The 12,627-nt window shown below is 40.6% G+C and overlaps 3 protein-coding genes across 3 annotated transcripts; 1 reads left to right on the forward strand and 2 right to left on the reverse strand.

Moving 5' to 3' along the window:
- Positions 1-1,658: 1,658 nt before the first annotated feature.
- Positions 1,659-2,567, reverse strand: LOC143132946 (uncharacterized). Its single transcript, XM_076292775.1, has one exon. The coding sequence runs from the start codon at positions 2,565-2,567 to the stop codon at positions 1,659-1,661; it is 909 nt and encodes a 302-aa protein (XP_076148890.1).
- An 810-nt stretch (positions 2,568-3,377) lies between these two features.
- gcna (germ cell nuclear acidic peptidase) lies at positions 3,378-9,401 on the reverse strand. Its single transcript, XM_076292966.1, has 15 exons — positions 9,371-9,401; positions 8,625-8,787; positions 8,426-8,492; positions 8,252-8,295; positions 8,063-8,126; positions 7,904-7,980; positions 6,708-6,923; positions 6,115-6,181; positions 5,958-6,034; positions 5,488-5,829; positions 5,188-5,347; positions 4,936-5,080; positions 4,492-4,627; positions 4,167-4,371; positions 3,378-4,000 (listed from the first exon to the last, which is right to left on the reverse strand). Exons 2-15 carry the CDS (start codon positions 8,779-8,781, stop codon positions 3,769-3,771), a joined length of 1,989 nt encoding a protein of 662 aa, XP_076149081.1. The 5' UTR covers positions 8,782-8,787; positions 9,371-9,401; the 3' UTR covers positions 3,378-3,768.
- Positions 9,402-9,643: 242 nt separating this feature from the next.
- mcts1 (MCTS1 re-initiation and release factor) lies at positions 9,644-12,196 on the forward strand. The gene is made up of 6 exons (XM_076292265.1): positions 9,644-9,817; positions 10,515-10,667; positions 10,835-10,932; positions 11,032-11,165; positions 11,813-11,880; positions 11,971-12,196. The coding sequence occupies exons 1-6, from the start codon at positions 9,807-9,809 to the stop codon at positions 12,050-12,052; spliced, it is 546 nt and encodes a 181-aa protein (XP_076148380.1). The 5' UTR covers positions 9,644-9,806; the 3' UTR covers positions 12,053-12,196.
- The last annotated feature ends 431 nt before the right edge of the window (positions 12,197-12,627 follow it).

Consider the following 12,627-nt stretch of genomic DNA (forward strand, 5'->3'; position numbering starts at 1 on the left):
TATGGTGTTTAATTTGTTTTACCTGGACAGTATAGGCCAAAATGTATCCACTTTACACTAGATTCGCCTTACAGAATAGAGGGCAATGTATTGTGCATGGCATGGAGGAAGATGGGAAATGTCTTAAATGGTGTTATATCTCCTCTGGAGGGTATATGCTTTCAGAAAATATATAGTTTAGGGTGTTTAATTTGTTTCCCTTAATAGTGCAGGCCAAAATGTATCAGCTGTTCACTTGATTCGCCTATACAGAATAGAGGAGTATGTGTTATGCATGGTATGGAGGAAGATGGGACATAAGTTGATTGATGCTATATTTCATATACAGTGCATATACTTTTAGAATATGTATAGTTTTGACTGTTCTATGACTTTGGTAAAACCATGACCCATGCATAGGCATGCATTGTTAATTATTAATTTTAAACTATATTTATTAGTATAGCATTTTTGCCAGATGTCACAACAATAGAGTCACTTGGAGGCTAACTGCAGTTATCCCATCTGCACCCTTCTGTCGAATTAGAACATGATCATGTCCATCTTCAACTTTGCCTTCACAATTTTCCTGCATTCACTAACATAAACATACTGTGCTGTCCGATTATTGTTTTAGACAAAAATTGTGCAAAGTAAAGGGGCATCATACAGGCCCCTCTGATTGGACAGACAGTATATCAGTCAACCCCTGGGCAAGGGGTCAATTACTATAAGACTTGAAAAATGATGGACTGATACTTTAATGTGATATACTGTATGTTTCAACGACCTCTAAATCAGATTACATAAACACCAAAACAAATTTCCTAGGCTGAATAATGCTTAACTATGTGTTTGTACAGATTACACATTGTGGAACACTTACATGCAAAAACACACTTGGCTCTATTTAAAGATTCAACAACCATTTCCATTGATTCAAAGGGCCACAATGTAAAAATAGACACCAATTTTGCAACAAACCAGTCTGAAATAAGCCAAAGAAATTCACTTTGTTCCTCAACAATGCATTCTAAAATTCCATGTAAAGTTAGATGGGGTCAGATATTCTTTAGAATGTGTATTCTACAACATTCTAATTTGTCAGTATTTGCTGAAGAATAATGCATAAAACAACCCTCGTTTTAACATATTTCCACCAACTGGATTTTCATGGTCTTTTACTATGGTGTAAAGATCACCAATTGAAATATAAAAATGTGAAAATAAATTCTGTTGCAATTAGTTTTGGGTCAGACCTTTGCCTGGACTATTAGCTCCGTTGTGGTATTTATACAAATTAACTATACGTAATTACATTATGCCCTGTTTGCCCATGTTAACAAACAATTTCAAAAAACTTATAATACATTTTTTGTTTGTCTTGATGTAAGTAATCAACTCAGTAATTTTCATGGTGATATGTGAAGGTACATTTTTTTCCCCTATTCACGTGAGAAAAATACTGAATGGGCGCATGAATAGGGTATTTGGGTCTTTTTCTAAACTTTCCCCTATCGGGATTCTTTGGGGCTTTTTTCCCCTTACTCGATCAGGACATATTGAGGATTCAAAATCAGTTAAGTTTGCTTGTGTTGCAATTTGTTCAACCTTGACCCCTATTTTGGCTTAAAATGACTGGACTAGAAGTTGAATACAATATAATAGGTGTGAAAAGTTCACTGACTGGCGTTGACTTGACTGCACACAAGGGGTTTCAGCAATCTGCACCGCAGCTCTCGAGAGCGGTACCCATAGACCAGCGAGATGAGCGAGATGCCCAGGGTATAAGTAATGCTGGTGGCCAGGGACCACTGTTCGTTACTCTCGCTGCTGAGGAGATTGGTGGTAGATAGCACCACCGACATGGCGTGGATGACCATCTGCACGGCCTGCATGGCCAGCGTGACCCCGGCCGTGCGCTGTGAGCAGAGCCGCCCCCGCGTTTGGCAGCAGAGCAGCACGAAGCAGCCGAGGATGGTGAGGAAGGAGACGGGCAGCAGCAAGACGCTGACCGCCATGTCGAAAATAATTACAGGCCCCAGGTCCCACAGGGTCCCGCAGACCACCACGTAAAGGAGGCAGAGTGGGATGGCCGCGTCCATGTGCACGCGGTCCAGCATCACCCACATGGTCACTACGCTCATCAGCAGAGGCAATGTCCAGACGAGCACCACTACCACCCGCAGCCGTACGGGGCTCAGCAGCGTCTCGTAGTGCAGGGGCAGCCGGATGGCCACGCAGCAATCCAGAGACAGGGCGGCGCGCAGGAGGAGGGCCACCATGACCAAGAACTGGTCGGCGGACATGAAGACCACGCACTGGGTCACTGGCATGGTGAGGCGTGAGGTGAGTAGGGCGGCCCTGGCCAGCGGGATGACCAGCTGCAGGGCATCGCAGATGAGCAGGTGGAAGAGGAAGAGGAAGCGGGGATTGCCGAGGAGGGAGGGAGACCTGCAGATGGCCACCAGCAGGGGAATGCTCAGGAGCATGTTGCCCACGCAGATCAAGCACGCAATGGTTAGGCTGACAATGTTATATAGGTGGGGGTCCATGGACACCACTATGGTGCCATTACATATCTTCATGATGCCTGTCAAGGACAAATGATAGTGTTGTACACCAAAAAGAGCCTGTGTGAATAGGTATCATCAGCTTGGGTGACGAAAGGAAAAGCTGTTTAAAATGTAACAGACTATGTTCATGTGACAAATTTTTGGAAGGAATATTGTCAGACAGCAAAATTTGAAAATGTAACTTTCCTGCCCTACACATCAATCTGAAATAAATGTATGATCACATCACATCAAAAAAATCGGTCTTGATATACCTCACGGCAGCTCAGCTTTCACTATGTATTATACAGTATATATTATTATATTATTCACTATACTGTATATTCATTATATTATTATACTTGATGGAATTAATATATATTTTAGAAAAATACATTCACTCACCTTTGAATCAGCATGAATTCATTGAAGATCAGGTTTAATTTTAAAATGTAAGCAATTTATCTTCAACATATAACTCATTATGTTGTTGTCATACAAGACATCTGATGTGTGTAGCCAAATGCAGCACCAGACTTTTCACAAAGCATATAGCTCTGCCATGCGTGCCTTGGTTATCAGGGTCCTTTCCTCTCATTTTAATATAATCAATGATCAACACTTAATTAGTTGCCATGGATACCCTACCACAATATTTATAGTCACCTCCCGCTTGCTTTTGTGCAGAGGCAAATGTCTAGTGCGGTCACAAAGGCTTCAGCATTCTTCATTTTCATCACATCATTTTATCAAACCTACAGTATTTACTTATGTTCATATCAGTCTTGTTATACAAAATGCATTGTATTCAGTGACAAACAATTTGCCTTGTTGGTACACAAAGTCTTTATTGAGAAAGACACAAAACAAAATACATCATAAGACACATCACTGAACACAGAAATTCACAGAAACATTTAAAAAGACACAAAACATGACTAGTGACTAGTGAACTTGTCATAACTTTATTTGCCTAATAGGACTTATCTATTACCGTCACATATTAGATAGTTAAAACATTTCCAGCATATTTCATCAGATGAATTACACTCTCCATATTGTCCCACTCCTTCACTAGTTGAGATTCAATTTCTGAGTCCCTTTTCAGCTAACAAATAGTATGGCTTGATTTTGTTGAAGCTGCCAAATGATTTCATCGGTGAGGTATTTATTAGTTATGCATGTAAGAATCACAAATCTCTTGTTTTATCCCCAACCTTCCTTCAGCAGGCGCTCAGCTCTCGCTGAGACGCGTCTTGCTGGCAAAGTCCGCGCTGAGCTTGCGCATGACGTCCCCGTGACTCTGGCCAGTCAGCTGCTGCCGGATTGTCTTGTAGTTCTCCTTCACGTAGATTGCGAAGGGCGTGGGTCCGCGGGAATTGGCGGGCGTGAGCAGCACCAGCTGACCTGTGCAGAGAGCGCACACAAACCTCTGGGTGTCCAGTGACTTGGAGTGCCGTCCAATGCTGGAAAGTAAAAATAACAACTAAATTAACTTCATCACTAAAACCATCAATGACTTTGTATCTTGTATCACACTAATCATCATGTATTAGACTTTTCACCAGGACTAATAGATAGATAGACTTTTCACAGAAAACTCCACCCTTCTTAATCTGTTGACTGACTCACGTATTCTTGCAGCGGTTGCACTGGTACTGGAACTTGTACTTGATGTCGTAACTGTGGCAGCGGCTGACCATGGGCAGCTCGGGATGGGCCAGCGTGGCTTTCCGGGCAAACATTTTCCAGATGGGTCCATGGCCGTCCCGCACGTTGTGGATAAGCCAGGGGGCGGCGTGGCACATTTCATGGACCAGGGTGTCCCTCAGACGGTCTACAAACAACAGTTGAGCCCCATATTACACAGTCTATGACTAACATGTTCATATTAACAGACCTTACAGCAGCTAGCTACTTGAGAAAAACTCAAAAGAGAAAGGAGGGGACAATTTACCTGCTGAGTCACAGACTTTGACAGACAGTCTTATACGTGCATAACGAACGCCTGTGCCACGCTCCTGGCCTGTGATGCAGAATCCTGCTGTCTTCCTCATCTTATTGCACCAAGTGACGGACATGTCGGCTGGGAGCTGAAAGTTTGGGATGATATTAGTAATACACAGCGGCCTCTGTGGTGCCACATGGGTCTAATAGTCTAATGCAGCATTAAGGAAAGTGACTTTGCAGACCAGTCCTCTTCTCTGAGGCTGAAGACTGAAAACGTTACTTCATTTAAATGGTGTGGAGTACAGCAGTTGGCATAAGAGATCAGTTCTGTATCTATTGGGCTGTTTTGCTCCTTGCCCTTTCCCCCTCTCCTGCAGGGAAAGTATGATGGAAAGTGTGTAACGTTCTCTGATTTTTCCCAGGACCCCACAGGGCAGACCTGCCTACTTACCTTGCTCTCGAAAACACTGGTGTTGTACAGACGATACAGTTTGCTGGTAAGTTCTTCCTTGTTCTGCTTGAAACTGCGGCAGTAAGATGAAGTAGCGTCCGATAGAGACTGCAGGAAACAGCCTGGGACTTTACAGGCAATAGCCCTGGTATGGAGATAGGAGTTTGCAGAGACTTGTTTGTTGATTTTCAAACAGCATACTTCAAAACGTTAATATTTTGACTCCAGAAAGACAGAGACTGACAGACATACCTGCTTCCATTGGTGGCTCTGGGCTCCGTCTGACTGACCAGTGGGATTTTTGGAGGTTGCACGGGCGTGTGGTTAATCTCAGCTCCCTTCTCACGTCTGTGTTTTGGTTGGATTTTTCCCTTTACAGATGAATCGGACAGGCAGGGCTTCTGCTTAGGCTCTGCAATGGAAAAATAGAATTTTAAAATATTCCAGAGAGGCAAAACTTTGTAAAAGAAAAAGAAAAAAAAAAGGAAGTCAATGCATCAGTACAGATAAATATTAACATTATCGGAAGGGACAACAACAACAACAACATACCTGGCTTATTTTTAGGAGTTTGGGCACGGTCACTATTTAGCCTTAAGTTCTTTTTGAGGCGGTCCATTAAAGACTCAACCTCCTCATCATCTGAGCTGACCCAGCCACTCAGTTTAATCTGACTGGACTTTGGAGGAGCAGAGGATGGGGCGGGAGCGGCGACTGAGCGAGGGGTCACTGATGTAGACTTGGTGTGGCGGCTCTTCCAAGTGCTTGTGATGGCGACTCCATCTGCATCGTCATCGTCATCATCAGTGAGGAAGACAGGGGAGTCATAGTTTGAGAGGGGTCGTCTCTCAACTTGTGGTGAAAACTCAGGAGGAGGTTTGGACTTGGTGCTACCTATTAAACCAGATAAAAAAATAATAATTATGTGTCTACTTTCGATACCAACAGCAAGAGAGTACTTTATTGAAACTCATTATGTTAACAGATGAGTTTGGTTGCAGAAAGTGAGGTAAAAGAAATACCGTTGTTGGCTGGAGGCTTCCTTGACTCAAAAACAAAGTCATCATCATCTGAAGAATCCACAATGAAATTTTTCAAACTGTAAAAAGAAAATACATTATACAAACAACATTTTACTTTACACTCTAATGCAAGAAAAAAAATAATCTGTCCTCTCACCTGTCTTCACTCCCACTGACTGACGCTTTTCTTAGTTGTGCCTTCGGCGTCTTCACCCGGTTTAAAACTATTGCATTTAGAGAAAAAGAAACTAATAGTCAGATGTTAACACCAAGAGAGAGGAAGGTCTAAAAGGCCAACGTTTGATCCCCCAGAATCTTCCTCAGGCAAATGTTTGCTGCAGCAGGTGTGATTAATCAGACTGTTGATTAGATTGCATTTACATTGAGTGACTGTTTCTCTTTTTATCATATTTGCCTGAAGAAGATTCTGGTGAACGAAATGTTGGCCTTTTAGAAACTTTCCTCTCTTTTTAACATATACTTTGTCTTGCACCTGAAAATCTTTGGATGTGTGCACCCCTTTTTTAACACAAAGAGAGAAGCACATAGAGTGCCATGAGACCTTAAAGTGAACCATTAGTTACATTAGCATATCGCATACAAGCTGGTGCCTCAACATTGAGTTTAGTGTTACATCACAGATACTGTAAAAAAAGCATTTTTGTGTCATTTGTGTTTGCTTTTATAAATGTATCAAAAAGCTAATAAACTCCTTTGATCCATTCAGTCTTGTCTCTTGCCAAAACTTACACTCCTCAAAGCTCTCATCACTGTCTGAACTCGCAGATGGTTGTCTAGAAACGCTTGTCTTCGGAGGAGCAGATGATTGGATGGGAGTTGTGACTGACATAACAGGATCATCGCAACACTGCTTTGGGTTGGGGTGTAAATAGGTAGTCTTGATGGCATTTGTGAATGGAGAGTTGAATTGATGTGAGACTTGAAAAGGCTTGAGGTTTGACTTGGCTGTTGAGAACATGAAGCAGCAAATTATACATGATCAGAGTAAAGTATGGTTTGAAACCATATTACTATAAGTCACGAAGAACTAGTGGCAACAATTGCAAGAGGGTGGGTTTGAATTACACAATTCAATTGGCTATTAAATTTAGGCATTTTTAGATTTAAGCTAGAGCTAGACTACAGCAATAGAATCAAATTTAAGCTATTAACATTTCAACATTTAAACTACAGGGCTACAGCTACAGCATTAGAATAACACTTAACTACAGCGCAGAGGAGAATATAGCTAGGAATTATCGCTGTATTTGTCAATACTAGTACTAGAGGATAGGAGTGCCTACATATTAAGTACTAGTAGAAGTATGGGAGGAGGAGAAGTGGTAGAATAGAAGATAGAAAAGAAAATAAGTTTCTATGAGAGCACTTAAGTAAGTGGGTGCAGACCCAGCAATCACTCTGTATGCAAGCATTAGTGACTTGAATTTGATGCAGGCGTCTAAGGGAAGCCAGCGGAACTCAATGAACAGCGGGGTAACATGTGCCCTTTTTTGTTTTTGCGGGCCGCAGTGTTCTAGACCATCTGTAGCGGTCTAGAAGGTCAGTTGGTCATCAATCATGACGCCTACGTTTCTTGCCGCCTTGGTAGGTGCAAGAGAGAGTATGTCAGTTTTGTTGTTTATGTTGTGAAATATGGTTTGTTTGGCTGGGAAGACCAGCAGTCTTAGAGAGGTTTAGCTGGAGGTGATGTTCTTTCTTCCAAGCAGATATATTAGAGACAGTTAGAAATCCGTGTCAAGACTGTGGCATCCTCAGACAGGAAGGATAGATAAAGTTGGGTATCATCTGCATAGCAGTGATATGAGAACCTGTGTGAGTAAATGATTGGGCACAATGAGGTAGTGTACACAGCAAAAACAAGGGGCCCCAGCACGGAGCCTTGGGGCACCCCTGTGGCAAGGCAATAACATGTGATATTACAGCACCTTGGGAAACAGAGGGTTTCTTGGTCTCAAGGACAGAGTCATCATCAGAAGATGAGTCCACATTGATTGCTTTCAGACTGTAGAGAGAAGGACACACTTGATGTCAGTAAAAAAAGTAACTAATATTTATTTAAGTTCAAAACCAAACGGCATACTAACCCATCATGTTTACTGACGGAACCTTTTCTTGGTGCTGACTTAGGAGTCTTGACACGGGTCAATACTGAAACATTTAAGAAAGAAGACATTGTACAGGTAAACAAATGGAGATTTCAGTGAAAATATACTCATAAAACAATTTACAGCCACTGTGTAAATAAAACAAATTACACCCACTCAACTACTCACATGACTCAAAGCTGTCATCACTGCATGGGTTTGAAATCTGTTTACTAGTATAAAGAAAATGGAACAACTTGTATATTGTTTAAGTACTGGTAAACATCCTCAAAAAAAGGTCATATAATGGAATGCAGAAATATGGTAATTACTAAACAATACATGAAAACCTTTCATTCTCACCTGATTTTCTTAGCAGATGATCGGCACTTTTTGGGAACAGTTGTTCGAGTTTTAAGTTTTTCCAAAACTGGTAAGAGTACAAATACAAACAAACATCTGCTCATATTTTATACGCATGAATGAAATTCATTGCAGCACCAAAGGACGCCGGTCAACATTTTCGTTTTATTCTTGAATGAGTCTGGCAACATCAACTCACTTTTATCAAATTCTCCGTCACTTGAGTCGATTACAACTCGATTTTGATTACCTCCTCCTTTCCCAAAACAATTCTCTTTTCCTGAGCTGTCCTCGTCAGAGAGTTCGAGGACGTGGACCTGTTTACTAAGGCAAGTGGAAACAATCCGTCTGTTCATCTTAGCCTGTGCATGAAATAATAATAAAAGATTTGAAAAGAAGTCTTCAGTAAGCAAAGTATTTGCAAATGCACATATGGTTGGAATAACACTGATGAAACAGGTAATATACGTGAGCCAATGTCGAAACGAATGAACCGCGTGCGATACATATTCTGGCTGGACAGTGAGATCAAGATCAAGAAAGGTCAAGAAATTACTTGGTTTGCAATCACTTAACTCGCTACCGTTAGTTGGACTTAGCCGCACAGGACTTCCACTCTTTTAATGTCATTATCAAACAAATAAATGACACTGTTGTTGACCGACACAGACTCTTTTGTATTTGAAAGAATGTATCTAGCATAGAATCAATCGCGGAAGCCTAACGGGTATTTAAATATCCATTGCTGCAAATGCTATCAAGTTAGTCAGAGAGCTTCTTTTTTCGCTAGGTTTTCTTACACCACTGGACAAAACACTTTACCTCCTCATACATTCACATTTTTTTTTATTAAAAACTGTCTGCTTCGAGGACAGAGAGAAATTTACATTTAGTTCTATTGTGTTTATTATTTGTCAATTGCATAATGGTTTAAAATAGACCAACCTTTCTTCTTCCTTTCACACACCAGAATTCAAATTTGGCAACGTGACCCTAACATGTATTACTTCCTTTGTTGTTATCGTTTAACATATTTCAAAGTAAAAGCTGTATCGTATACAACATAAGTGTTGATTATGAAAAAATCACAGTCTTGATTATTTAAGTTTTTTCATATAAAATAGTTTGTATCAGACTACATCAGGAACTAAGTTAATTTGTAATTTCAAACCAGTTGATGTTTTAATTCCACTATTTTGATATCGAACAAAAACCAGACCGGTAGTTGCATTGTACATTGCCAGTCACTAAGGGAGGAACATCGCATGCTTTCGAACATTTGCTCATTTTTGTGATTTTTCTGGTTAGTGACAAAGGACAACAATACGAAGTTGGATTGCCAAGTGAAAAAAAGACACAACTTTGACCATTATCTACAAGAATGTTTAAAAAGTAAGTTACAGATCGGTTGTTTTTACAATCGTCCATTCAGCTTGTTAGCCAAACAGCCTGGGCTAGCTATGATAGCGAAGTTATAATGACGTTTTACTTTACTGGCCGAAATAAACCAGCGTGCAGCTAGCAGACACGAAACCTCTTCTGAAATAACGGTATAATTATGTGACCAGATGAATGTGTCTATACAAAAATATGCTCCCATACCGTTAGCGTGACCCAGCTGAGCATGGTTGACAAGTTCACTTAGACGCTGTAACATAACGTTACAATCTGCTTGGATAGCTCGTTGGTTTATGTCAACTGACAGCTTCACTCAATCCACACTAATGGAAATAGGCAAACAAGGAGAACGCCAGCTACATGTTTTAGCTTTAGCTTGATAAGTTGACATAATGTTACTGTGTTGGGGAACTTGTTTATCATAACGTGACTGCCTTCGTCAGTATTTGATGTTCATCATCGGACTAGTCCTGTCACTGAAACCATGGAATAAGCCTGCTGATTCTGTCCATTCATTTGTGGTTGATTTATTGACAATTGCAACATTTTGGTGTTGCAAAACATTAAACAGTGAAGTGAATATATACATACCAATGACATTTTTAGTATGCTTATTCAAGCTTAAAGTAAGTTAAGAGAAAGTAGGAAGGAAAATGACATTTGAATGAATATTGTCTTCTTATTTTTGCAGATTTGATGAAAAGGAAAATGTTTCCAACTGCATTCAGCTGAAGACATCAGTGATCAAGGGAATCAAAAATCAGCTGTTGGACCAGTTTCCTGACATTGACGCATGGCTCAATCAAATCATGCCAAAAAAAGATCCGGTTAAAATCGTGAGATGGTATGTTAATAGTTAATTTATCCCTCTTGAATGAATAATGATTTCCTTGTTCACAAATAATGAATAATGATTTCCTTGCAGTGGAAGGGAGGTTCTAGGGCAGATACTCATTAACATGATCTACCTGTTTTCTGCCTCTTTCTTCTTCCTGCATTCACCTGATGAAGTCATGAACATATTGAAATCCTCACAGTAAATGGAGAGCTCCTCTTCTTTAGACAAAGAGAGGGGCCATTTTACCCAACCCTCAGACTGCTGCACAAATGTAAGATATGTACTGCCATGTGTTGCCGACCGCCATATACTTGAATGTATGGAAACATATATTGTTCTGTAACTTGATTTTTTACGTGTATTTTTCTAGTTCCCTTTATTCTTCCTCATCAACAAGTTGACAAAGGGGCCATTAAATTTGTCTTGAGTGGAGCTAATATCATGTGCCCAGGGCTGACGTCTCCCGGAGCCAAGCTTTACCCTGCTGATTCAGACAAAGTAGTTGTATCCTTTCAATCTCTGGCTCTTACTCTTATGCCTGTGTGAATACTGTTGTTTTAATTCATATTTCTGTGTTCAGAGATGATGGGGCACCACAAAAAGCAAGGTGTACACCACATGTAGATTTGAAGAACCTTATTTACATCCTTTGTGTTATCTATGTCATTCTATTTGTTTGCAATTTGCAATATGATTTTTGAATGTCAATGAACTGATTCAGTTCAGTATTCCAAATGTCTCTAAGTTGTGCCACTTCTGATTGATGAGCATGCCTAGTGCATGAGAAACACAGCACTCCTGAATGACTGCGAAACTCACCAATCAGAAGTGCTGTGCTTCTCACATACCAGGCATGCTCACCAATCAGAATTTGCGTAGTCAAGGAGGATGACATGAATATAAAAAATCTTAAATGTGACCAGATTAACTGTGCATGATTATTTGTAGGCTTTGCGATAATTGCACTGGTTCATATTGTGATTGTGATAATTGTGCAGCCCTAATTGTTTTATTATACCCTTTTGCCACAATATAGCCATATATGCTGATATGGCATTAAACTACTACTACTACTATTACTCAAAGCTGGTGGGGTGTGCCAAGGGGTTATCTTGAGATCAAATTTGCCCTTGACCCTTTTAACCTCTCAGGCAATAATGGCAGAAGGCAAGCAGCATGCACTATGTGTTGGAGTGATGAAGATGTCTGCAGATGACATGTAAGTACAGCAGGAGGTTTGAGGGTGGGGCTTGTGACATATTCAACACTACTGTCCATCATGAATGTCTCTTACATCATTCCATTACAGAGAACGAGTGAACAAAGGTATCGGTATTGAAAATGTTCACTATCTCAATGATGGACTGTGGCACATGAAGACGTATAAGTGACACTCCAATCAGACGAATGACACGCACCACTGAACCGTGAGCACCAGGCAACGCAAATACTGTTAAACCAATGGACTCTACCAAGCTGGAAGCTTTGAAACAAACCCTCACCGTCATGTACAAATAAAGCCTTCATTCAAGTTATTTTAAATCTTTCTATATTTTGTTCTTGACTATGACACTTATTCTGGCATTTAATATGGCACTTATTAGTGCTCTAAGCGATGCCACACGTTTTTTAGGCTAAAAAAATTTATGTCACTTACTGCAAACATCACCTAACCAACCGCTAGCCGTCTGTTTCCTGGATACACTGTAAAAAAACGCAATCTCTGTGGACAGCCCAGGCTCCAAAAACGGCAACAAAAACAACCTGGGAAAACCTAGCTCATAAAAACATAACAAACTGTTTCAGCAAATCACAGAAGAGATGCGCGTTTAGGAGAGTTTCAATTGCACGGGAGCAGCACGGGAGGGAGGAGGAGAAAGTAGCGAGTTAGCTTTCTGTTTTGTTTGAAAGTCAACAGAAGTGACGTTACCCAGCATTGCTTAGAGCACCTTTAAATGTTAGGAAA

Source organism: Alosa pseudoharengus, unplaced genomic scaffold (assembly GCF_046254945.1).
Source record: "Alosa pseudoharengus isolate Yale_2024_CS ecotype anadromous, Long Island Sound unplaced genomic scaffold, YU_APseudo_1.1 YU_APseudo_1.1_scf_19, whole genome shotgun sequence".
Classification (NCBI taxonomy): Eukaryota; Metazoa; Chordata; class Actinopteri; order Clupeiformes; family Clupeidae; genus Alosa; species Alosa pseudoharengus.

Coding starts and splice junctions, on each gene's coding strand:
- mcts1 (XM_076292265.1), top strand. Junction 10,668..10,834: donor CCGGTTAAAATCGTGAGATG/GTATGTTAATAG, acceptor CACCTGATGAAG/TCATGAACATATTGAAATCC. Junction 10,933..11,031: donor CCTCAGACTGCTGCACAAAT/GTAAGATATGTA, acceptor GTATTTTTCTAG/TTCCCTTTATTCTTCCTCAT.
- LOC143132946 (XM_076292775.1), bottom strand. CDS start 2,567: ATGAAGATATGTAATGGCACCATAGTGGTGTCCATGGACCCCCACCTA.
- gcna (XM_076292966.1), bottom strand. CDS start 8,781: ATGAACAGACGGATTGTTTCCACTTGCCTTAGTAAACAGGTCCACGTC. Junction 6,182..6,707: donor TGATGAGAGCTTTGAGGAGT/GTAAGTTTTGGC, acceptor TAAATGCAATAG/TTTTAAACCGGGTGAAGACG. Junction 5,348..5,487: donor AACTCCTAAAAATAAGCCAG/GTATGTTGTTGT, acceptor TTTCCATTGCAG/AGCCTAAGCAGAAGCCCTGC.